Source organism: Cheilinus undulatus, linkage group 20 (assembly GCF_018320785.1).
Source record: "Cheilinus undulatus linkage group 20, ASM1832078v1, whole genome shotgun sequence".
NCBI lineage: Eukaryota > Metazoa > Chordata > Actinopteri > Labriformes > Labridae > Cheilinus > Cheilinus undulatus.
The window spans coordinates 23,746,629-23,773,480 of NC_054884.1; the positions used below are offsets into that span (position 1 = coordinate 23,746,629).

At 37.9% G+C, this 26,852-nt stretch overlaps 2 protein-coding genes and 1 long non-coding RNA gene across 3 annotated transcripts in view; 1 reads left to right on the forward strand and 2 right to left on the reverse strand.

Moving 5' to 3' along the window:
- The window catches only part of LOC121528101, a 19,142-nt gene extending 10,682 nt beyond the window's left edge, over positions 1–8,460 (reverse strand). The window contains exons 1-2 of the long non-coding RNA XR_005993471.1: positions 8,333–8,460; positions 4,277–4,390 (exon numbers count right to left, since the gene is read on the reverse strand). This is a non-coding gene — a long non-coding RNA (uncharacterized LOC121528101). The remainder of the gene's footprint in view (positions 1–4,276; positions 4,391–8,332) is intronic.
- sncgb (synuclein, gamma b (breast cancer-specific protein 1)) lies at positions 1,338–17,688 on the forward strand. The gene is made up of 5 exons (XM_041815256.1): positions 1,338–1,739; positions 5,440–5,481; positions 8,355–8,482; positions 11,942–11,983; positions 14,716–17,688. The coding sequence occupies exons 1-5, from the start codon at positions 1,619–1,621 to the stop codon at positions 14,722–14,724; spliced, it is 342 nt and encodes a 113-aa protein (XP_041671190.1). The 5' UTR covers positions 1,338–1,618; the 3' UTR covers positions 14,725–17,688.
- Positions 17,689–19,972: 2,284 nt separating this feature from the next.
- glud1b (glutamate dehydrogenase 1b) overlaps positions 19,973–26,852 on the reverse strand; it is a 28,432-nt gene continuing 21,552 nt past the window's right edge. Inside the window, exons 11-13 of the mRNA XM_041815431.1 lie at positions 22,705–22,796; positions 21,836–21,898; positions 19,973–20,960 (exon numbers count right to left, since the gene is read on the reverse strand). Coding sequence (XP_041671365.1) covers positions 20,841–20,960; positions 21,836–21,898; positions 22,705–22,796 — 275 coding nt within the window. The 3' untranslated portion in view covers positions 19,973–20,840. The remainder of the gene's footprint in view (positions 20,961–21,835; positions 21,899–22,704; positions 22,797–26,852) is intronic.

The window sequence follows — 26,852 nt, forward strand, 5'->3', positions numbered from 1 at the left end:
CCAGGGTGACCAACACAACCACATTGGCTGGCGTTCAACAAATGCTGGTTGAAGAATGGTATGCCATCCCAAAGCAGTGTGTGACCAGGCTGGTGACCAGCAAGAGGAGGAGGTGCCAGGCTGTTGTGGCTGTGTATGGTTCTTCCGCACGCTGCTGAGGCTCCTGTTTGTTAAATGAATAAACTGTTAAATTGCCAGTATGTCTCGTTTCTTCAGACTTCATTCATCCAATCCACCAAACAAGAGCCAATGGTAGAATAAGGTGTTTCGAATTGGCCAGAAGATTTGGCAAATTTTCAGCTCAATTTTGCATTAAAAGGAAAATGTTTGGATGCTGTGTCATTCTCATAATCAGCCTACACAAGCCTAGATGGATTGCACCTTGACATGTAGTTTCTATTAATTTATATGAGCAACTTTAAACCAAAATCTCTGAATGTGTTCATTTACAGGTCATAATTTAGAGTTAAAGCCTATAAACTTTGAAAAGAGAACCATACTGCTGTGTCATGATGTTATAAATTTTATGACCACCAGAGGGCAGCAGAATTCTGTTAGACCTGACGGAGACGAGACATTCTCTTCACTGCAAGAGCATTGTTCCAAATATATCTCTGTGCTACCCTTAAAATTAAAAATATGTGCCAGTAACTTCATATTTTTAGCTCTATTTGACTTCCTAATCATTTTTATCTTTCTGCATCCTTTTTGAATGGAAAAGTGGAATAAAAATGGAGAGAAAACACAGCTGTTCTCATATTAAAACTACCCACAGATTTGCTGTGCTGCTGAGTAGGCATGTCTGGGAGAAATGGGACGCTGAGGAGGAAAAGGAGGGAGGGGAAGTTGTGACTCATCCAGGTGGAGATGACAAAGCATTTTGTCTCCTCTAATAACAATAAAAATGGCTGCAGGGACTCTGTTTATCTTGCTTTGTTCAGTAATAGTAACACGCCGCTTTAATAAATATATAGAAAATAGTGAAAGAGTTTACATTTGGGTGAGGAAACGGAAGAACGATTTGTATCTTTAGGGCCAACTACGTGATCTGATTACAGATTACATGGCAAAATCTCACAAGGCATATGATGTCAGAAAAAAATCCTCTTTGCTTCCAGTGCTGATGCTCTGCTGGTTATGTAACAGTGCTCACAAGCTCAGCATCTAGAAAGGTGTGTCCACAGCAGCCTGTCAATCAAAATATGCAAAGAGAAAGCCAGACACTGAGCCCAAACATGAGTGAGAATCATCTGGAGAAAGATGGATGAGGGATGGAGGCGTGGTCAAGGCGCGAGATTGCAGCATAACTTGAAAATGCTGCAGCATCCGGTCGTCTCTCCTCCTCCTCTCTCCATCTCATGTGTACCGGCTGTTTCCTCCCCCCCTCTTGCTCTCAGTCTGCGTGCTGTAGCCCTGCTGTGCGGTCCTCTCAGTCTTCTGTTGTAGCACCAAAGGGAGGAGGAGCCACCGTCTCGCATAGACACGCACGCATACTCACATAGACACGCACACTCTGACATCTCACATCATCTCTTCCGCAAGCTCACTGTAAGCACCAGCAAAGCCAGCCAGTCAGGCCAGTTCGGAGCAGGGGAGCCCAGCCGTCTCGTCGCCCAAAATGGATGTACTGATGAAGGGGTTCTCCATGGCCAAGGAGGGGGTGGTGGCCGCTGCAGAGAAGACTAAAGCCGGCATGGAGGAGGCGGCAGCCAAGACCAAGGAAGGGGTGATGTATGTAGGTACGTAACACATCTCATCTGCGGAGCAGCAGAAATATAGGTTCCTTAAAGGAGGGAGCAGGGTTTGCTTTTTTATATGCATGTGGGGTTGCATCATCTGTTTTTGAGGTGGGGTCCCATGGGTGTCCACGTCTGGGACACTTGTGAGAAGTGACAGGAACAGAGGGAGGAGGAGGAGGAGGAAGGATACTGCTGCAGGACTGGTGCAGGGCAGAGGGTGGGGGTCTTAAAGAGTGAAGAAGGGGTTGAATAACCAGAGAGGAAGATGGATGAAGTTCTAATTTCATCTTGTTATGGGAGGCAAGAAAGAAAGGAAAAAGAGGAGAAGAGGGAAGAGGAGGGGGGGATTCTGCAGGATCATATAATGGCACTGCCCCATGATTTTATCACCTGTCCCTATTTTATTCATATTGTGGAGCAGTTTGCAGAGGGATGTCCCATGATCAACTCAATGCAGCAGCTTTGTCCTTCACCACTCACCACATTGCCTTTAAAACATACAGAAGTTGACCTATATTTGCAAGACCACCATACAGTTTGAATCACAGATATAAAATACATGAAAACAGCAGAAATGCAAGAAAATGACAGAAAACCTTTGAAAGAAATAGCCATTCATACTTTTAAAAGATGCATCAGACGCTGTATGGACATGCTGTTCTTTTCATGCAGTCTTACGTTAGCTGGAGCAGCTAATGCGTCACATCTCAAGGTTACCCCGAGAAGCAGGCTTTTAGGGCCGCTTGGAGGAAGGGGGGGTTAAAAGTAGGAGGGTGAGTGAGGAGTAAGTCAAGTGGAAGTCTTGTGATTGCCAGCATTACACTGACAATCTGATGTTAAATGCGGAGAGTTGATGTCAGAAGAGTCGGGGAGAGAGGTGAAAAAGACAGGGCAAGGATCACCTGAGCACTGCAGCAGAGTGCTGTCCCATAAACCCCCCACATTCACCCTCAACCCATCGTTATGTTGAGGGAAGAACGTGAATGTGCGTTGCAGGATTTTGCCTGCAAGTGTGTGCTGCTTTGATGACTAACCACCTTCCTCCCCCACAGCTCTGAAAATACCACCCCCACCACCACCCATCCCAGAGAGGAGGAAGGATGGAGGGATGCATGGGGGGGAGACAGAAAGAGAAAGAAGAGGGAGAAACCAGGGAGGGGTGTTATGTCAGAAAAGGCTTAGAGCGTTTGGTCTCGTGGATGAACAGATGGAGGGACAGAGAGAGAGAGAGAGAGAGTGAGAGAGAGTTGATGTTGAGTGATGGAGGGATGAGACAGGTGAAAATCTGAAAGTGAAGTGAGAAAAAGAAAAAAAAAGGTGAACAAGTAGAGCAAAAGAGGAGGAGAAGAGGAAGGAAAGGGGAGTGTGACTACTGAAGTGAAGAGGGTCGATGGCTCTGATAAAACACTGTATCTGCCTGCAGCAGAGTGCAGACGTAAGGATGTAAATGTGGGTACATGGATGTCCGCAGGCCTGCTTTCACCAACAGGCCTAACCTGGAGAGACAGCATGACGTGATCTGTGATTTAATAAGAGCAAACACAAGAGTCACTGTGCATAAGCTGCCAGAAAAAGCCTAAAAAAACTTGACTGCATTTTTGTTTATGGTTTCCTTTTAACAGCTTCAAAGCAATACAAGTGATTTCTTGTTCTTATCAATATTTTTATTTTGGGGCTATTTTTTTTACCCTATCTGTATCTGTAGATTAGGATTGGTGCACGTAATTTACACTTTTAAAGATTGAATTATGAGCCTCAAAAACTGTAAAAGAAATCAGGTATTCTTAAATGTTTTAGATTCTGAATAGCTGCATTAAAATCCTAAAAAAAGATTTGGTCCAATCCACCCTTTATTTACTAACAGTTAATTCTTTCAGTTTAAAGAGGATGTCTTTGCATGTTACCTCTCCTTTCCTGCTTCCTTTTTCCTCTCTTGTGTATTAATGTAGATACTGTGTCTGTGTCTGTGCACATAAATGTTTTAGTACATGTATTAAATCTTTTATGTCTCTGCAAACACATAAAACAACACTGCTGATAAGATTTTCATTAAATAAGGGACGTGCCCAAGCCTGCATCTCATCACGATAGCTAAAGCACAAATCCTCCTAGGAATTATAACTAGACTTTTTGCACATTCAATACATTATTCTATAATGGGAAAGGGAATTAATGCAAACTATAATCCATGCACTCTTCATTTAGAGAGGCAAGCTTTGGAACAGGATTATCATATATGGTCAGAATGTTTTCAGAAGTTGCCGTCCTTCAAAAATGTCCTGTGCCACACCTGCAACCACACCTGCCCAATTTCTTTCTTCCAATTAAAATGCAGTTAGGATTTCATTCAAAATGATAATAATGCACTTTCATAGGTACAGTTTGATCCATGCCATGGTGACAGATGCATCAGCACAGGCTCAAAAACAGACTTTGACAGTGACACTCAGGGGGGCTCCCTCTGCTGACTGGGAGAGAGGAGCTGTGTCATTGCAGTGTGTGGTGTGTGTGGTGTGTGTGTGTGTGTTGGGCTGTACCGCAGTACTGCTCAGTACTCAGGCACGTGGCTCATGTATCACAGGGAGCGTGCAGAGAGAGATGGAGGAGAGCAGGAGACGGAGCAAGGATGGGAGGATGCAGGAGGGCAGCATCTGTGTCAATGAGCAAAAAGAGAACAGTTAATGTGCAAAAACTCATGTGGTTTGGCAGCAGAAGTCCTCTGTTGCTCCCATGTTTCTACCTTACCACCATTATTCTCTTTCATCTTTTTAAAGCAGATATTTCTCTATTTCTATCCCCCTCATTCTGCCAGATTATATAACCACAATTTAATCTGCTTGGGATCATACTGAAATGAGCACAGTGCTGCTGAGCAGAGAGGGAGAAATGGCAAGGTGCTGCTCTTTATAGCATTTCCCCCATTAATTGACTAAATGGTGCTCAATTTTCTCAATGTTGACAAAGATAGAAGTAAATAAAGGAACTCAGGGACACTAGAGAAGACAGCCTCAGCAGGGAAACACATCCGCCATACTAGGAATAGAAAAAAAGGCTTTACATGTATTTTTAGAAAGAGCAATGGATACTGCTGACCCAACAACCTCAGATGTAAGAGTCCTGAGGGGGCAACAGCCACTAAAATGTAACCAAAACAAAGAATAAAGGTTTTTCTTATCTCTTTTACTAAGGCAAACTAAATTAAATTAGCAAAATCAACATTACAGTATTATACTAATGTAAATTGAACAAAAGATTTAACAAAAATTCAATCTAGTAACATATTTGTGCCATATAGGAGCATTATTATTACGTCAACAACTTAAGCATCTGGATTTATTTTTAAACAATGTTGCTGGTTTTATTTAATGCAAGCCAGTATCTTTATATGTATGATAATTATATGTATATATAATCAAAATATAATTGATTGTCAATTATTTTGCACCCATTATTGCTGGGTTTTTGGGGTGATAATTTTACAATCAGATAGGGAAATAATGACAATTTTCTGTTAACATCCCAATGTTTCCCAGTGGAAAAAGACAAATTAAAGGCTTGCCGAATATAGAAAAATGAAGTCTGAAATATGAAGAAATATGAATACAGAAGGCCATACACTTTTTTAACATTTATTGACAGTGTAAATTTATGTAAAGAATTTACTACTGAATTTAACTGTGATCTCTCTTTTCATTCTCAGGCAGTAAGACAAAGGAGGGAGTTGTTTCATCAGTAAACACAGGTAAGATAAGCATTGAGAAAATGGTTTATGATCATAATACTTGGTTCTTTTAACAATGTTTTAACCAACAACTAAAGCCAGATTTTTTTTTTAAATAATCAAGCAGCAGTTTCTATTTTATGTGATTTCTAATCAGTGGCCTACGTGACTTCTCTTTAAATGCAGAGAATGTAAATCCCACTCTCAACAGATGACAAGTAGAGAGATGCTGCTCAGCTCCACCAACGTATGCTGCTTACTTCGTCTTTTGAATTTAGGACTCCTTTTAGCAAAACCGCTATCCATAAGGTGTCTTTACAATAGTAAGTTACCATATTCATTCATGGATGAGCTGAGCAGCGAGTCTCTATTATACCTGTATACAGTGTTGTGAAAAAGTATTTGCCCCCTTTCTGATTCCTGATGTTTTTACATATTTTTTACATTTATATTATTTGGATCGTCAAACCCATTTTTATATTTCACAAAGACAACACAAGTAAATACAAAATGCAGTGTTTGAATGATTATTTAATTTTTAAGGGGGGGGCAGACCTATCTGGTCCTATGTGAAAAAGCGCTTTACTTTTTCACTGCACTGTACATCTAGTGGGGAAAAACCATCAGGAGTGGAGCATGGGGTGACGCCTTACAGGGGGCGATTGCGTGAATAACAGATCACAAATAAGCAGCACAAAACGAGAATGAGGTACAGATTAGTTTTAGCCAACACAGATATCAATACCAAATTTTAAATATAATTTTCTGACCTTTTTTTCCTTTGAACACATTTGAATAAACTGTTACGAATTATATCTTTAGGGGATGTATGAACTGAAAATGGCGGCTGGCTGTGGTAACATTTCCTGATAAAACAAACATATATTGACTATATTCAGGTCAATGAAATATAAGGCTTCATTCATTTGCAGTTGTGCTACCTGACATATGCAACTAATCCTAAATTTACCCAGCAAATACTTTGACACGTTGTTACTTGTATTCTTGTTAGAAAGTGGATGCATATTATTTGAAAATAAAACAAAGAATTTATGGTAAAATATAACTTTGCTGTTTACCTTGGTTGTACCACCTGACATGGAAAGTGTATCCTCTCACCTGAGCAAAACTGTAATCAATTTTTACCTCCACCAAGGAGGTTATGTGATTGGCAGGGTTAGTTAGTTAGTTAGTTTGTTTGTTTGCATCATAACTCAGAAAGTTATGGATAGATTATGATGACATTTTCCGGAAATGTCACAAATGGCATAAGGAAGAACTGATTACATTTTGGGAGTGATCCAGATCACCGTTAACCTTGCAAAGCAGATGGATACGGCTGTTTCCTTGTTTTTCACTGGAAAAATAAATCCATCTGGCATGTCAGGTTAGATCACCGTCTGGATCCAGGAATTTTTTAAAGGATTCTTCACTATCGGGAGATAAGGCTAATGGTGGCGGTCTGTGCTCTCTGAACGCTTTTCTAGTTTAAATATCTGATGGCTCATTTACTTTACTGGAAGTTAAGGGAATATTTTTAGAGCTTTAAATTAAATAGAATTATTTCATAAAGTGATACTTTTTGCAGCTCCACGATTGAAAACACTGATTGCACCACCTGATAAACACAACTAATAACTAATGCAACTGAAATTTAACGGGGAAATACTTAAACACATGTTGTTACTTCTGTTCTTGTAAGAAAGTGGACACATATATCTTTCAAATAAACTTGAGAGTTTTATGGTAAAATACATTTTGAGCATTGGTTGTACCACCTGGCGTGGAAAGTGTACCCACCCACCTGTCACTGAAACAAATACTTTTAGCATTTGAAAAGGATCTATAAACCATTTCACTTGGCCATGAGTGTCAGCTGGAGCTAAAAAAAAATATATAAATTATGCTACAATACGTTTTTCACTTCATTTTAAAATAAAATACCTATGATTACAGTTGAGCCACCCTGACATTTAAGAACTTGCAAATTGCGGGACAAATGTTTTTGGATTATCTTACTAACTTTAAAATGAAAAAAAAAAATCTTTATTTCAAAGATTTAAATTATAAAATGATTCAAAAGCATTCTAATTTAAATTTCTCGCAATAAAAGTGTCAGTAATCTGTTTATTTACTAGACAGGTCACGCCCTGACATTTTTAGAGATTGAGATGTCAAAATATGAAATTAACAATATTATTCAAAAACACTGAAAATGTATTGAAACGAAGTAGATTTTATAGAACAAACTGACATATACCATGAACTGACAATATTTTCAAAAGGAAATAATACATTTGGACACAAAAATATGGTCGTGTCATTGATCCATTCACAGTTTCTCCCTCTTCATACCATATTTATGATTAGCTTACAAACAAAAACATTGTTTAAACATTTCTGTTTAAATATTGACTTATGTGAGGATGAACAGCAAATATTTGGAGGTATGACTGGCTGTATATATATGGTTAAAAACAAGCCATGAACCATGGTGAACAGCTAATGTCATTGCATTCAGCAACTTACTAAATACAATAACCGTTAGCTATGAAGAGGCAAAAAGCTAAAATTACTGTTTAGTAATATTACAAATAAAACTGGTAAGGAATAAATCTCTAGCAAAAATTATACTAGAATGTTTAATTTGCTTCCCAGCTTATTAATAATGGTAACCACATGCCAGAAAACTTTTTTTAAAATTCCTTTGCAACGTTTTTAGACAACCGCTAATGCTAGCATCCAACCACAGAACATCTTCTCACAACAGACACTGCTACTGAGAAAGGACTTTTTTGTCTGCATGAAGGGCGTGACGTCATACAAACTTACCTGGTGGGGCCTACCTTGTGTTTGAGTGTGTGTTACTAACCGTGCTTTTCTTTGTCTGTCAGTGGCAAACAGGACTGTGGACCAGGCCAACATCGTCGGAGACGCCACGGTGGGTGCAGCTAACGAAGTTTCACAGGCAACCGTGGAAGGTGTGGAGAACGTCGCCGCGTCGACCGGGATGGTCAGCCAGGTCAGTAACAATGGCGCTGGTCACCGTAATGAAACTAGTAAGACCACACAATGGCAACGGCGATACAGTACGGGGAAAGGATAATTATAGTGTCACAAAATATGGAAGACTGTGGAAGTTTCATTCATTGCATAATTTACTCAACTCAGCCTGAAACTGTAGCTGTTGCTAGTTTGCGAAGACATGGTTAAAAGTCAGCCACTAGGTCGAGCTCTTTCCCCACATTTGCCAAATTAGACAGCTTGTCAGAATCAATAAGTGTTTCAATTTCTCAAATAACGATCACTAAAAATTTTACACAGGTGTAAACCAGTTGGGATTGCTCATATAGCCAGAGCTTCTGGAATGACCTAAATCTCTTTCAAAATAGATAATTAAATGTCTTGCCAATATTTAAGGAGGAATTGATATTGTTTGTTTGTTCTTTAACGATACAATTTAGTCACGGAAGACCTATATGTTTGTTCCAAATTCCTAACACCAAATTTCTAGAACAAAAACCCAACTTTAATGTATTCATCTCCTGTGTAAAATCCTACCTGGAAACACTTGATCATTGCACAAATTACAAAGCCCTTAAAGCTGAAGATGTTTATGGTATAACATTTATGTCATTCTTTATTTAAGATGTAGATATTTCCATTAGTCTTTTTTTGTTATGTGATATTTTTTATTATTTTTTGCACCATATCTAAAGCCCAAAATCTCATTGTAGTTAAAGTCTGATGTATTTGACAACTTGTAAATAAAGTGGTTGTGTAAAAACTTGGTAAAATGTAAATTTACACTATTACAATTATGAAATAATTGCTGGTAGGTTTATAAATTAGCTGAAAAGAACAGGAATCATTAGGCATATTTTTCATTATTAATATATATACAGAATTTTAATCGGTTATACATTTACTCAGTGGGGGAATATGTAAATCTTGTTTTCCTACTACTCCTACTTGTGTTCCCTGATGAGCTATCCAATTAAAAAACGTATCCAGTTACAACAATTTAGAGGCATAAAGAGAAAAATCAGGAAAAAAATGATACCGCTGGAGGAACTAAAACAAGTCTTTGGGGGCATTTTAGTGTTTTGGTTATGTCATATGTATTGGGTTATTGGTGGTTGAGTAACAAAATACAGTAACAAAACTAGTCAAATGGAAAACAGAGTTGATACAGCTACAATTATTCCATTTAAAGATATTTGGTCTGCAGTTTCTTGTAACTTAATTGTCACTTCATGCTGGAATTTGCAAGTAAAATTAAATATTTTGAAGCATTTCTTTTCAGTCAAGAAAACCCCATTACTGCACAGTGACAGGGCATGATTGTGAACTGGGAGAACTTAACTAGAAATAAACAATTTATAAGCATTACAGGTGTAATATATTTTTTCTGCCTCAAATCATGATTTCTTAATGTATTATATTCCATTTTAGCCCACAGTGATTCACTTTTTTATGGATTTTTTGTATATATACCTACCTTGCTATAAATAGCTTAATATGAAGACACTGTTGGACTTTTTGATGGATTTTAACTCAGTAAGAAATGTTTTGAACTATAAAACTCTATTCTGATGCAATTTCATGTACTATAGGTACATTATTTACATTAAAAATACTTATCTTAATTATTTCTATTTTGCCTTTAAGCCCCATGGTACAAGGCTACAGGCAATTTCCTACTTTGTCCACTTTTGTGTTTGGTACAGTAAAGCTTAAATGAAAATGTAAAACTCATTCTATGTAAAATGAAACTTTTAACTGAAATATCCAGTTTACTGCTCTTTTGAATGAACCTGTCTATTGATTACTTGTTGATGTTAGATGGCCTCTCATCTAATGCTTGTGTTTGTCTCGCATGTCTCAGATTGTTTTCTGCCTCTGTGTTTATCCTTTTGCGTTAATACTGTGCTTGTGTGTGCTTTGCTTCTGTCTTGTGTGTGGTTTTGTGCTGCTGTCATTCTTACGTTCTGTTGTTTGTGTCGTTTGTGTCTCATCTGTGTTTTTCTGATAGGAGGAGCCCGTATACGAGGTGCCTATTGGACAGAGCATTGTGGGGGTCATAGATCACCCTGGGGTGGGCTGGGGTTATGAAGGAAAGCTAGGGCATTATCTGCATGCAAGCTGCTCTAAATTATCAGTATTAGAAAGAAACCTGTACAGTCTGATCCAGTAAATCTGCAGAGGTATTATGGTTTATGAGCTCATGTATAGAGTGCTGCAGGGATGACAAACCTGGAAGTTACAGGGCAGTTTCCATAGTCAGTAAACCTTTGAGTTCTTTTCATTGTGCTCTGGGTTATTACTGAAAATAAGCCTTAAGGTGGAGAAAAGTTCACGACACTTACATTTTTTGTTCATCAAATGAACACTTATTTAATATTTTTGAAGCACGGACATATTTGGCTGAAGTAAAGCTGATATTGGGCTATAAGTAAGAAGTACAAATACAAAATACCCCTCTAGTTAGGAACTACAAACTGAAAATTTTGTATACGAGTAGTTTTAGTAAGAAACACAGCAGGTGAACGTCAGACTAGTGGACGACTAGTGGACTTTGTTGTCTGAGCCATTTGGTTGCAACTATCTTTTTGTGAGATTTGGTGAAGCTTTAGACTTAAAAAGCAGGGAAACATTAAGATATCTTAAGCTTTTGTTTACCTTGGCCTTAATTCAGGCATCTTACTGAAAAACCATTCAGTTTACCAAAGACTTCGCTGAACTGCTCATTCATTCCCAGGTTTTTGACTTATTGCTGCAGCACAGTATTGCAGGACTACTGGATGACATAAACTGGTGTAGGTTCAACACAAGAAATGTCAACAAGGTGTATATAGCAGCTGCTTAGCTGAGCCAACTTAGTGAGCATCAAGAGGAGGAGGAAGAAATTGCAGCTCTTAAAAGAAAATGGCTTAAATCACGCAGCAAAGCTGCACTAAATTACAAAAAAATACAGTCTTTTTTGGAATTTTTCAGTTTTCCTGCTCTGAATCTTGCAAACCTGTTCCTCTCACCTCTCAGATGCTCACTGATTTAAACATAAGAGATACTAAAACTCTGCATTTCTAACCATGCAGCCCCTCTGAGCATGTCAGATAAGCTAATATGAATAATTTTCATGGCATGCACAGCTCAGCTCAGCTAGAACAAGGATTAAGCACCTGGAGACAGGCAGGTGAAGGTTTTACTGCAATCCAAAATGCTGTAAATCTCTAATCTACTAACTGAGCCTGCAGGGAATAGTTTAAGCATGATAATAAGAGATGAGTCAGCTGAACAGCATGGCCTTTGTAGGCTTAACTGCTTTATTATGTCAAAGATGGAGAAAAAAGTTGTAGCTAGATGGCCACTGGTGCTTGAGGCCTCCTGCCTTGCCATTGTCCCATTCTTTCATCCTCTCAGGAGACGCCGTCTCTTTTTTATGTCTGATTTATTTCCTCTTTATTTTCTCCTTTTGCAGGGAGAATATGGAGGAATGGAGCAGGGTGGAGAGGGAGGAGAGGTAAGGAAACAAGCTTGAGAAGCAGCAGCTTTTGTCAAATCAAATCAGTGTTTGAAAGTTTGGGTTAAATGCTGTAATGATAGGAATCTTTTGCTTTATACATTTTTTTAATGCTTTAATTCTTTGAATTTCCCTCTAATTTAGTCAAGACTTTAATTTTTTTTCTAAGATGTTTAGCTCTACTGTATTTCTACTACAGTTAACCTTTCATATGATAGAAGAATCTCATCACTTTACTATTAACCAAATAAACTTTACTAGGACATCCCTCTCATCATTAATTGATTATTTAATTTGGGGAAAGGACCAATTTGAAACAAAAACCTAGAACAAGAATTAGAAGCCACAAAACTACAAACTGAGAAAAAACATACAAAAGTATAAAACACGACAAAAACTAAATCCAGTTCTACAAGGACAAAAGAGGTGACATACTAAGTTTGCATTGGGAGGGAAAGTAGGGAACTGCGTCTTTATTTTATATTATTATTGAATAAAAAACTAATTTTCTAATCAAACTTATCTTGGCCAAAGTTCTAGGTAGAAGGTTCCAGAAGAGAAAGAAGCACTGATTGTGAATGCTGACAGTGCTGATTATTTTTAGTTATGCTTTTACTTTCAGTACTAAAGAACATCTGATGCTGAGTTTCTTTTTCATTTCTACTCACTGTCACCTAATGAAAGCACATTTAGCAACACAGTAGATCTAAAAATTGATGTTTTTAAGTATTTAGAAGCGCAAAGAAGCAGTGTATGAGTTTAAGAATAATCTACCAAATGGAAAGAATTCATATTTGAATACTCAGAAAAGTACATCATTTTAAGGAAAGTTGACTCATTTTTGTAGTGCAAAGTTTCTATATCTTTAATACTTCAGATTTTGCATCAGTGATTGAGTCACCTTTTATTACTGAAGCTGTTAAGGTGAAGCAATTTTTTTTCATAAGATTATTTCTTTGGGGGCTTTTTGCCTTTATTAGATAGGGCAGTTGAAGAAAGACAGGAATAGAGAAGGAGGGATGAGTTGTACCAGCCAGGATCAGGACATCACCAGTGCATTTAGAACTGTAGTTCCTATATATGGGTGCCTGCTCTACCAACGGAGCTACACAGGCAACCAAAAAAAGTTAGTTAAAAAATATTCCTTTAAACAGCAAAAGAATGAACAAAAACAAAGCAGCAAGAGTCCCTTGTGCTAAATGTCCCAATAGTGTGCGACATGAGTGAGCATGAGTGTCAGAAGTAGCTTGATGCCTATTACAATGTCTTCATAGCCTCAGAGCAACACCATGCAAAGTAGATTTTTTTACCTCAATATCCTGTTTTTGTTTTTATCAAGATGCTAATAATGGAAAATAAATATATGTAGAGTCTAACAGGGAAACCTGCTCCTGAGGCAAGACATGACTAGCTTCAGAATACTGCATAAGTATAATGGTGGTACCACCATTTGTATCTTATAATTCCAACAGGACACCTAAAATATTCACAAATATTGAATGATTATGTTTTAGCAGTGATGAGGGTCAGAATAAAAATAAGAACTGATCTATGCCATTTAAGTATAATTAAACTGTTATACTGTTGTAAAACTGACCAAAAATCACATCTATTTTGCTATTTATATCTTAAAAATGTCTATAAATTAATAAAAACTGCCTCTGGATCACTCTTTATCTTTGTAAAATCCTGTGGCAAAATGAAACTACTCTACGGATTACTGTTATCCTACATTATAATGAGTTATTTGTCTAGAAAATACCCTTAATTTGGTTGCTAGATGAGTTGGCCATATGTCTTAATATAGACACCATTTTACGAACCTAACCAGATGTGCATCCTCCATTTTTCATGCTAAAATTTTAACAATTGCTAGAAATCCTATGCAAACAAAACCTAACATGAGATTTGACATTACTATTCACCCATATGAGTGAGTTTCATGAATCTATCATGGCTAGTTATGATGTTAGGGCCTTTTGATTGGGACCAAAAGAGACATAAAACAGCGTTTTTTGAGTTCTGGAGGAAACAGGAAGTCTGAGACTCTCTGGGTCATTGCTGATTGGTTGGATGGAGTGATGTCACTTTCCATGACATTAACTGATCTCCCTTGATTGGCTGAGAAAAATCGTACTAGTTAAACTGTATCACAGAGAGTTCCTTGCTCCATAAAGGGTAAATGGAAAAACGATACAGTTTGGACCCTAGATGGAACAAAATATATGACTGAACTGATTTATGAGGACATGCATGTAAACATGTCATTTCACCCTTTTTTGACATGATATCACAGTGTTTGTTTATTCTTTTATCTTGAGAAATAAAGACATTATCATATAGAAATTATAGGGAGCTTTCTTCAAGATATTTCTAGCAATGATAATAGGATGAATAAGGCAGAATCTCATAAAAACATCAGAATTTACTACTTTTCTTGCAAAACGGAGTGAAATAGATATATGAAAACATGTCTGCACTGCCACTTTTTTTTCCAGGCACCAAATTGTGACCTTCTGAAAAAAACATAGCGCTCCACTTTTGGGTCCAGACCCACCAGTTGAGAACTTAAGAATTGTTCGAAACATACCATTTGACCCTGAGAAGTCAAGATGATTCAAATGCAGGCTTCAGCTTTCATGGTTTTATTACTTTGCTGCTTTTATAATCCTAACACTGATTTTACATTTTTTATAACTGATGTGTTTCCGTCTTTGTTTCCTTCCTTCCAGGGGTACTAGTCATCTTCAGGACCTCCCCTTCCGTGCTCTCCGGCGGCCCCTCGCTCCCCTTGCCTCGCTGTACCAGATTCCAGATGTTCAACATATTTTTTTGTGACTTTACAGAAACCAAAATCAACTCAAACAGACTCTTCCAGATGCCGCACCTGAGCCCAATCCTCACCCTCTTACCTGCACCCACTCTGCCTCACCCCCTCGTGATGGCCCCTCCCCTCACCTAGCCTCACCTTCTCTGCAGCCTGTAGCTTTTTTTCTCCTCCACTGCCCGTCTCACCCTCGCCTCACCCGTGTGTTAGTGTTGTCCTGATATGAAACCTGTTGTTGTCACCGCCCCCCACATGCCTAACAACCTTTAGGGAAACCTCGCCCACATACACACCTTGCACAAACACGCACACTAAAAAAAAAAAGAAACACCTTCATTCCACACATGCATTCAACACACACGTACAGATGATGCAAGCACAGACACACACTCTGGGCAACCACAACAATGACTCACTGCGTGACTGAGGCAGGGTGTGTGAGGGTGTGTAATCTTCTTTTTCTATGCCTTCTCTCCATGATAGCTTAAATATACGTGTGTGCATGAGTAGCTGATGGCATACAAAATAAATCTCCAGAGGCGTTAAAGACAGATCTCACTCTGTTGTGTGTGTGTGCAGTAGTTAGTTAGCTACGATAGCCTGCATGATCACGTGTGTAGAATGACTCGTGTTGTGTCGTAACAGTAGAGTAGTGGCTGCTTTGTGTAGCTTTGTATGGCTTAGTGTGTGTTCAGCCTCGACATTTTGTAGAAACAGGGTTATTACAGTGTCATAACCAGGAAGCAATACACAGCGCTCTTTTTCTCAGTCGTTGGAGCGTCAGCTCGGATTGTGTTGCACGAGAAAACAAGAGCACTCGTCCTTTTTGGTGTTGGTCTTCCACGTAATTTTCAAGAATTTCTCTGTAGCATTACACAAATCTTAAATAAGGACACACATTAGCTTTAATTATTAACACTTAAACACAACATACAGAGTTCCTCTACTTGATTAGTAGGAACACCTCCATGCTAGCATTTCTTTAACACATTTATAAATAAACAAAACTGTGACATACTATCTCACTCTGGCAATAATGATGCCCCTGACTATGGACTTATATAACTGAATCTGATTGGTCAGATTTAGCATGTAGGCTACTTACCCACTTTAAAGTGGCATGTCATGTTGCTTGTTGTTGAGTAGTTTGACAAAAGCTGTTAACACAGCTTGCATTTGACTTTTTTGGAGATGGTTTTTCGCTTGTGAAAATGCTCCCACACTTTTAAGCTTTTTCCTTAAATCGTGAGCCATTAAGAAACTGAAGAGATTTGAGGGCCAGCTTAGTTGCCGCTTCTTAAATGGATTAGTCCACCTTAAATTCAGTAATGCACACACTAAAAGACTGAAAGCTATTTTCTGTATTGTTTAAAAGTATGAGTAAGTTGATATTTATGCTAAGATTGGCTATGAGTTGTGATTTATGTGGAGAAATCAGGCAAGTCCATGTATCAACAGGCATTTATCACTCCCATATAGCTAGAATGGAATGAATATTGTGTTATTAAAGGTGAAATAAGAAATCAAACAATGCCCTATTGAACAAACTATCAAACATTCAACTATTTGAGGTCCACCCTTGTATACAGAAGTACCTTCATTCCGGGGCAGAGCCAGAAATGTTTGATATCGGGCTTAGCCCAAAGATTTAGATACATTTTCAGAAATACAGAAAATATTACCATCTCAAACAATGTAAAAAGTATAATCTATACTGTAGTCTCAGCTCTTAGAAGTGAAATAGTTTTATTTTTTTCATTTTGCTTACAGGAATGAAATTTACATTTACATTTATATACTATGAATCATTTCTTTTTGCATTTATTGATTATAATACAAAGCAGAAAAAATACTTTCACCAGCCTGAAAGTTTTGGGGCTTTTGAGAAAATATTCAGGGCTTAAGCCCGGCAAGCCACGCCCTCGCTCCATGTATGCTTTGTTCCAAATACATTTTTTTGAAATCAAATGGAGGGCATGATGTTTCAAATATGTATTGCTAGATTTCTGAGCAAATATGAATAAAATATATCACCAGAAATAAAAGCTTGATTAAATAACAGGAATTTAAAAATAATATTTAAAAAAAATCCAAATCTAAGCAAAGTGATGCAAAATCTGAGCGTCTTTTAAATAACGTTTCCTTTATTCAAAGTTATTCGCATGTCAAAGGAAAAACTAGGTTTGAAGTGTTAAATGAGGTGTGAGACATGAGCAGCTGATTCAGATCACCTCTTATTGTTGCATAGTTCCTGTTTAGTCTTTGTGTGCATGCCACCAAGAGAGACATGTTTGGAAATCTGTGGTGAAAAAACCTTGATTGAGTCAGCTTTGAGAGCAGAATGAAGGCTTAGGTTTCAGCATGCATCAGCTTCATGTGTAGTTCTGTGTCCAGCTTGAATTCTGGGAAATGTAGTTTTTTGTTAGGGTAGCTTAATTCACTCGATAGTGTGTAACCGAGCCGTTCTCAAATCCAGTCGGAGGACTTTCTTCTCCTGTCAGTCACCTCTCACTGCTTGTCCGCCCGGCGTCAGTGTGTGTGTCTGTGAGCGCTGTATGTGCGTGTTATTTACATGTGTGTGTGTTAACGTAGAACCTGTCCAGCCAGCAAAGTGTGTGTGTTTGTGTGATTGTGTGTTTGTGTCTGGAGCAGGTTTGTGTGTTTTTACTTTGAGGCCAATGGAAACTGATGACTGCATGTTGCCTTATCAAGCAATCTGACATTCACACACATAGCTGACACACTTACACAGCACATACACAGCACACTCCTAACAACACAAAATCCCACACCTACACAAATCGCACACCATGTTTAAGTTGGCATCAAAGCAGATTCGCTGATTTTATAAACAGTACCAGTGGAATAAAAGGTTTTGTTGAAATCCACCAATTGTGTTGAGATTTTTCTTTTTTTTTTTCAATCATGGGAAATGATGTCTCAGTCCCAACCTTTGCTCCTACCCATCAACCTTATTCCTCTGCAAGTTCACATCTAGGGTCGGGTTGTCAAGACCTTGCAAAGCAGATGGATTGTCCAGATTTCATATGTCTTTAAGCAGATCCATCTTGCAAAGCTCCAATCTGAGCCAATTGTGCCTGGTCTGAAAAATTAATCTCACCAGTCAGCAGCATTTGAGGAGAACAAGATGGTAGCTACAGGCGGCATTTATACGTACTGGAAGCTGATAGCAATGGCTGCCACCTGTGTAGCACTTACCTCTGATGTAGCTCTAAGTATAGTGCCAGTTTTATCAGAACTGGACCAAATCTATTGAATAAGAGCAAAGAGTGACACTGAAAGCTTTTCTTGGCAGAGATGTTGTTGCTCTTCTCCAAACCATGTTTTTTAAACCGAAAAGCTCCACCTTTTGTTAACTACAACAGCACTTTCCTGCTAAGCTCGTTACTACCATAACTGCACAGGGTACTACCTCATTTTGTCTTATTGCTCTGATTTGGGCCGTCAAAGTGTGACAGACAGAATGCTCATCCAATCACCTTCTGAGAATTTTTTTAAAAGTCCTGCCCTTCCCAGACGCTTGGCATGAGAGGTTTCCCAGATGAAAGTGAAATATCCTCCATGCCATGGATAAATTAAGTGGTCTATTGGTCATGTCAGGTTTGGAGAATCACAATGCTTGATGGAACAGAGGGGCAGGGTCAAGGGCTGGAGTACGTGGCCCTTTAAACAGACATTTTCCAGAAACAGGGTCTTTCTCAAACTCTGCTTTCATGTCCCCCTTAGACTTCTAGTACACATGAACTCCATCTGACGTTTCGGATGAAGCTTCCTCGGTTAAGGCGAAGTCAGCATGAGGCTTTGAGAGGAACTTTCCTCACTGCCACAGAAACTGGACTTTTATGTTACATAATTTATGTCACTAAAAGTAAGTTGTCCATCTATGTTCTAATATTCAGTCTGGATTGATGGATTAGGGTTAGGGTAAGGGTTAGGGGAAAATACTACCTAATTAACTTACACAATATAACAAGAAATAACTTTATAATCAATACATTATGAGTTGGGAAATACTACTACTACAATGAGTTACTACTTAAAATGCTTACCTGTCACAAGGTAATCATGTTATTGCTACAAAATTACTAATTAAGGCCCACTGAAATAAAATATTGCCAAAAATTTGAAATGGGACTGAGTCTCAGATTAATCACTAAATGACAATAATAAGCTTGCACTGACTTATTTCTATGTGGAATACCAAACCAAAACCAATAGCTCTTACCTTGATGTGTACTGTATGCTATGTAGAAAGAGCCAGGTCACAGCTAACTGTGCTAACTTAGCATCACAACTGGAAGTAGCAACAAAATAAGAGGCAGCAGCTAGCACGGCTGTGTCTATATTCATATCATCTCCTGTTTCTAAATACATTCAAACACGGTAATATAGAAACAAGTTTCATTCTGATGCTACAGCAGTTTTGGTTGAACAGCTTTATCCAACCATGCCGCATTTCTGCTACATTACTTAATGATGACAGTAAGACTCCATGTCATTGGTTCACTAAAACTACTCCAACCCTCCCTCACCCATACAATAGCTTGTCATTTTTATTTCATGCTTATTTTTTTAAATATCTAGTAATAAGTACTAGAGGTGCTTCATGTCAAAAGACCAACTCTTTGATACCAGTCTTTATGTTAAGCTAACTGCTACATAGCTCATGCTTGACACAAAAAACATGAGACTCGGCAAGAAAGCAAATGTTTTTGGGCAACATCAAATTATTTCATTAAGTATACACAGAGTACAGCTCACATTAACTGTGTATAAATGATCTATGTAGACTTTTCCCTCCATCATATTTTACCCGTGGGCCACATTAAGCTGCCAGACTGGAGGTTGTAGGTCTATTAAGTTTTAAAGTTTTGATTGTGTGATAATTATCAGCAAAATATCAGCAGCAATATTGAGCATTAGGGTTAAATCTTTAACATCGGGCTACTGTTTTGAGAAGCTTGCGTCAGTTGAAAATAGACTCCTGGAGATACTGATTTTTGTGTTTTTATCACCATAAAAAGCAAGGCCTTTAGATTTGTAATAGTCTGTTTTCCCTCATTAACATCTAAAATATGGTTTCAGAGATCTACGATTCATAACATAATGGTATAAAAATAAACAGGAGGAACACTCTTTTGTCTCTTTTTCTCAGTATTTTATTGGTTTCCAAAAAATGAATAAAATAAAAATAAAAATTTCCTCTAAAACAATTTCAATGATGAGGAACAGGACGATTAAAACTTAGCAAAGTTGCAAATGGGACAGGTGGTCACAGTGACACCTAGCCCCCTCCTGCTCCCCTTTCTTGGCCAGCGGAGGAGTCGGGAGAAGCTGCTTTTAATATTTGAGACAAAGCGATGGGAAAGGTGAAAAGTAAAGAAGGGAGAGGGATGATCTCTTCTGGTAAATACATTAACTATGACAAAAGAAATCCTTGTGGGGAACCCTAAACCTTAGAAACTTAACCTGAAGAGTCACAAAATTACGATTCTCTTTATTCACATGAAGCTAAATCTACATCCCTTTTAATTACAGTTAAATTCAAGCGGCTGTCTCTACTCAAGAGAATACCTCTTGATAAAATAAGGCATCTGTAGTGCTGTTTTACTGAAATAACCGCAACATAAGGGTCACACGTGCATTCAGCGATCACTAAAATGGCGCTTTGAACATGGCTGCCACATGACAATATCGTAGACGTTTCAGAGGGCTGAGGGACGGACGGGCTGAGGATGTTACTCTCTCTCTGCCTTTTGTTGATATATAATCAGGCTAAAGAAACAAAAGGGTGACATTTAAACAGAGATGCAGACACAGCATCATGGCAGCACAGAGATCACAGGATATGTACAAGGCAAGCCAGTGTTTCGCTGTATGTGTGTGTAAAAGAGCCAAAGAGCAGCGGTAAACAGTGATATGTTCTGAAGGCTGTTGAGAAGAGGAGAGGAGGGCAGGAGAAGGGGGGATCAATGGCAAGAGGGTGGGGATGAAGGAGAGATTGGCCGTTTATGTGAAGGTAAGTCCAGCCTCGTTGTAGACTTTGAAGACCTTCTCGATGGCGTTGACGTAGGCAGCCGTCCGGAGGTCCAGACCCAGGTTGTACTTGGCTGCTGTGCGCATGATTTGCTGGAAAGGTGAAAAGAACACAAATATGTTACCAACAATAGATTCAATAAACAAAATGGTACATGTAGATACAAAGGTCTGCAACTAACTATTAAAAAGTAAGGACAGACCAATGCTATAAGAAAGCTAATCATACAAGGAATGAGAACCATCAATGCCCCACTTTTTTTCAAAAAATGTTTTTCACATATTTGGACATCCCAAAAAATTCTGGTGATGCTCAGTGTTGAAATGAAATTTTTTGAAAGCTTTCTCCAATTTTGGACAAAACTGACGACGTCTTTTGTCATACATATTTTTGAACTGAAGTTGAATTTTTTAAAGTAAAAGTAGAATTTTTTTTAAAACTCATCAAAATTTTTCAGAAAAGTCTACAAGAATCTTAAAGCTTCACAAAGCTGCGCGTATTAATTGCTGGACAAGTGGAAAGCATACAAAGCAAAGCAAATTGCACAATTGTACTCCAAAGATTTCTCTTTTTCAATTTACTATGTTTTTCACATATTTCCACAGCATTAAAAAATTTGTGTGAAGCCCAATCTTCGCTGAACACCTTACAAAAAATGTTCAATTTTCCTAAAACTCTTTCCAGATCTTTTCTCAAAATTAATGTTTTTTGTTTGTTTGTTTGTTTGAAAAAGCCCAAAAATAAATCTTAAAAAAAAAAAAAAAAGTCTGCAGAAATTTAGTTGAACATTTTCAATAGCTTACTTCAATTTTGGATAAAACTGATGGGTTTTTTTTTTTTAAACATTCATCAATGTTTTTGAACCTTTCTGTGGATTTTCTGAAACTCATCCATCTTTTAGAAAAGTCTTAAAGAATTTTAAAACTACAACAAGGAGGATTTTGTTAGGTATCTCCCAATAACTTACCCGAGCTGATCTCTCCATGGTGTAGGCCAAGCCAGAGTGAACTATGTCCTTCTCAGAGGCACCCTGAAACAGAAGACAGATGTAAAGCACTAATTCAGTCTTAACGGTACGATACGATATGATGCCAAAGAATATGATACGATACAATTAAATACAATAAGTAACACTATAATAAATTGCACTAATAACTTAAGCACTGTAGAGCAATAATCAGTCGAAGTCTGTCTAAACAGTACAATACGATAAGTTATAATAAGTTACGATATGTTGTGTTACGGTACGTTACAATACGATATGGTACGATTCAATACAAAAACTAAAGCTACAATTATTGCACTCCTATAAATTCCTATGCTATATGTTACGATAGAATGCTTTAAAATACAATACATTACAACTCAAGCATGAACATGATCACAACGGTCTCTTCTGTATTCTTTGGCATAAATAGAAGAAGAAAATGCAGAAAATGCTGAGGAGAGTAGGTATGTGAAATCTGGCATCAACATGGACTGAGCTGAGTAATATCTGTGACGCTGAAGCACTGAACAGTCTCATCAGCAAAGTCATAAATGTGCTATTTGGTTGGTCTGGGAAAAACTGTCTCAGTTAGTCAGCGCCGGCACTACATTAAAAAGGAAAAACTGCGTTAAAAAGAAGGACTTCTTAATACTATTTAAAGCTCTGAAGCCTCCTCTGATACACTACTTCAATAGCATCTGCAGAGATGTGTGATGTTTTTTAGCTTAAAACCTCTCATGGTTGGTGAGGACAAACTAGTGTGAAACACGTCAAACTCACTGCAGTTTAATTGAAAACAGATGTCTGGTGTTTGTTTGTTTGTTTGTGTGAGTCAGCATGTTACTCACAGCAACTCTAGCCTGGAAGTCAGCAGTCGGGACAATGGGAATGGGTCCCCCCTGCTTGCCAAACTTCCTCTCTAAGCTCTCCTGCACAGACACTGGAAAACAAAACAGGAAACAGAGAAAATTGAAGATCGACACTGAAGATACCAAAGAGAAACCAATATCATTTTTATATTGAACGGCACTTCCTATTTTTTAATTCCCTCATCCACAGCCAGAAAAAGTCCATCTTTGATTTAAGACTTCCCACAAGTCAGAATAAGACTGTTCCGATCCTAGCCTCTTTTCATTGGCTTCCAGTGAGATTAGACTAAGCAGCTGTTCTAGGGAGTCCTGAGATGAACACATAAACTGAGGGATTAAGCTATGGAACAATTTTCCCATCCATATAAGATCTATGATAAATACCCTCCTTTTTTCAATTTACCTTCAATTCTGATTTAACCATATTCTATTTACCCTTATCATTATATTTTGTGGTTTCATCCTTACTCTGTCTTATTCTCGTACCTCATCTTACTACTATAATTGGTGGCATACCTGTGTCAATTTGCATACCACACCATTGCTTCAATTGTCCTTGATACCTCTTAAAAGACTCCTAGGGTGTAGTGTTTTGAAAACTGGTGCCAATGCAAAATCATAAGTGTTTACAGATAACTTTGTAAATAAGTCAAAAAGGCACAACTTTATTGAATCATCCTTATCAAAATGTCAATTGCAAAAAATACTATTCTTTAAGAGTTTTAAGAATATTAAAGATAATTGTTCTAATCCAATAGTACTTAATGCTTGAAGGCATGGAGGTTAGTGCAACATCTGGAGGGAAGGTCTAAATTAACTTCAGTGTTTACTCCTATAATTAATAATCCAGACTTTTTGCCAGGCATACTGGATTCTGGTTTTCAGCATTGGTGTAACAAAAATACAAGTATACTAGGGGACTTATTTCAGAATAATAGTCTGATGTCATTTGAACAATTAGTAAATGCACAACAAATCTCAAAACAGGATTTTTTCTGTTTCTTACAGCTAAGGCATTTTATTACTCAAAGTACTACCTTTATAGAACACCCTGAAGTATCTGTAATTGAGAAAATGTTACTACAGCATTCAGAGAAAGTGTCTTTGAGCTCTCTCTACGGGGTAATGTGTGGTATTTCACCTATTAATACACAGAGGGTTAAGGGTGTATGGGAGAGGGAATTATCAGTCACTATTGATGATGAGGCTTGGGAAAGTATTTGGAAATATGTTAAAAAGATTTCAATATGCTCACAAACAAAATCAATCCAATTCAGAATTATACATCAATCTCATATATCTCCCAGTCACAGGCATTCCTTTAATCCATCACTTTCCCCTCTGTGTGTTTAATGCAAAACAGAAATTGGCACTCTAACTCACTGTTTATGGTCATGTCGTATTGTGCAGAAGTATTGGTCAGAAATACTTTTTGAAATGGGGAAAATATTTCTTAAAAACTTTGAGGTGGCTGCCATATCGCTGATTTTGGGTCTTCCAAGCCGGATGATAAGCACTGACGCAAATAAAAGATTGTATAGCATTTTCACTTTTGCTGCAAGAAAAAATATTTTGTTACAATGGATTAGTGATAAGAGCCCTACTGTTGAAGGATGGAGTAGACTTGTGTTTGAACTGGTTCCCCTTGAATATCTTACAAGCATGTTGCATTGAAAGAAAGATTAGTTTTACAAAGTCTGGCAGCCTTATTTGAATTATATTGGACCTGATCTCTCTGCCATTATTGTAAAGGGAGTTTCTTGAGCCTGGATTGTGACCTGTTATAAGCATACAATGGACAATTGCCTGTATCTTGTGTATAATTGGACCCACCTAAGCTGTTTGTTTGGATTTGTTTGGATTTGTTGGTTTTGTGTATACTTGTTGACTTATTGAGTCATTGCCAATATATATATTTTATTTACTGTATAAACTAAAAAAACTCAATAGACATAATGAAAAAAAGGCTCAACTTCAGTGCTCCCTTTTTGTTTTGTAGGTCAGTCACAAAAATACACACCGGTGCGCGGAGACGCTGAGCCATTATGAACTTATTTGGGGGAGAAGAAAATCCTTTTGCATACAAATTGGTCTTAATGCATTAAGCATCTAATGAAGAGGTCTTGAGAGCTGATGGAAGTGTGCTGCAGTTTTGAACTTTCAAAACATTGGAAAATGATTTCACCTCTGTAGGGCTTAAAGTAAATGATGATAAATGATGTGTAAAAAAGGTCGGTAAATATTACTTTGGCGTTGCTTGTACTGACCAGGAGTTACATCAGTCTGAGGCTCCCAGCTGCTTTTTTTTTTTTTTTTTTTTTTTATCTACGTGTGGCATCATTATACATGATGAGGATATGACTGTTGTGGCGGTTTTCTTAGATTTTCCTTCATTCAGGAAGGAACCTTTGACAAGGTGGTGCTTAAGTGAACACATTTATTTTGCCATTCCTTAGAATTAGGCGCACAATCTGCTATTCTGAATGGTCTGTGTTTTCTGGTCGATGCAGATGTTCTTTTACCTCACCTATGGTGTCTCTTGTCTCTCAGTACTCTGGTCCATGTATGCTGTTTTCTTTAGCTGCATCTTTTCAGTTTCATTTCTCCAGAGCAGCAGGATTTCTAGGAAACCTTAGGGTGTAGACTCTGTTCAGAGTAGCCTGATAAACACATGGTAGTAAGACTTCTTTTTTTTAAATCAATTACGTAATACGACCATATATGGTTAAGACAGGGAGCGCAGTTTCATGATTCGCTAGACTAAAGTAAGATGAAAAGTATAAAAAGATGCTGAATTTGTTTTCCCACAGAGATTCTCTCACAGCCCCGACATCGCCTGACCTGCAACAGATTCAGTAAGAAAACTTCTCTTTTAAATTATTCTTTATTACCTGATTACAGTTTTATCAATCTTGTACTTTTGATTTTCTTAATGATGCAGAAGGACCTGGGATAAAACTTGCTTATGATTGCACAATAAGCGTTTGTTACCACATGCTAAGTCTAATTGTAAAAAATGAGAGATAAAGTTCTTATAAACAGTACAGAAGGAGTGCAGTAGAGTTACATTTATACTATGAGAAGGAGTTGTGCTTTGTCTATGACACCAAGTTCCTGATTTGAAGTTTTATACTGGCTTCAGGAAGCAGCTGCAGAGCTGGAATTTCTAACCCCACACTGAGAAACCCCGACCATGGCAGGAGCGAGACAACCGGAGGTATGACTCGCCAGCCAGTCAGATTTACAGTTTGTTTTCCTTTAGCATGTCTGTTCTAAAATATAATGTTTCACTTTTGTTTTAACACAGATGAAAGCTGTTCCTTTTAACTACCCAGAGAACAGCAACGACAGAGAAAAGGGAAAATTCAAGAAGGAAGAACTAAACATGCATCCTGAAAAGCTCTACTATGATACGAATTGCAATTGCAGAAGGACAAACCTCATTTTTAAGAACTTGTATGAAGAAGGATGGATGACAGCCATCAAGGAAAAATACCCTGATGCTAAGGAAACTGAGCAGAAATGGATCAAACTGAAGTACAAAGATGGCACTATATGCCTGTATGAGAGCGGAAAGGTTGTTGTGTACGGCAAACTGATGGACAATTTTGAGAGAGATTTTGAAGAAATTAGAACAGCAGCATTGGCAGAAAAAATGGGAAATATGAAGTTGGATAAGAAAAAGGGTGCTGGTGAGGGAAAAGGTGAGGATGAACCAACCCCACCTGAGCCAGAGGAATAGTGAGAGGAAAAATGTGGGGGAAAATAAATGAATGTTGATGATAAATTTCCAACTGTTACAGAATTTTCCTTCAATTTTTCAAAAATGAATATATTTTTTCTTATAAAACACATTTGTTTCTGGTTCTGCTAATGTATTACTTTTCGGTGCTCCATGAAAAGGGATGGAGATCACGATCTGGTTCAGTATTTTTTTAAGCCCGGATAAAGTTGAGTCTCAAGGATCCTTTAACCCTTAACACCAGCCAAAAATCAAAATTGAACCAAAATGCTTTACCTTCAACTGTCAGTTTGAAAAACACTCCAAAACGAGCGCTACTGAGCTGATACCGACTCTGTTAAAATGCATTTTTCATCTCATCTTCTCTTCTCACAAAATGTGAAAA

Bases quoted from the DNA above. Each gene is read 5' to 3' on its own strand.
- sncgb (XM_041815256.1), top strand. From the start codon at position 1,619: ATGGATGTACTGATGAAGGGGTTCTCCATGGCCAAGGAGGGGGTGGTG. The intron at 1,740-5,439 runs GTACGTAACACA...TTTCATTCTCAG, and splicing joins GGAAGGGGTGATGTATGTAG to GCAGTAAGACAAAGGAGGGA. The intron at 5,482-8,354 runs GTAAGATAAGCA...TTTGTCTGTCAG, and splicing joins TGTTTCATCAGTAAACACAG to TGGCAAACAGGACTGTGGAC.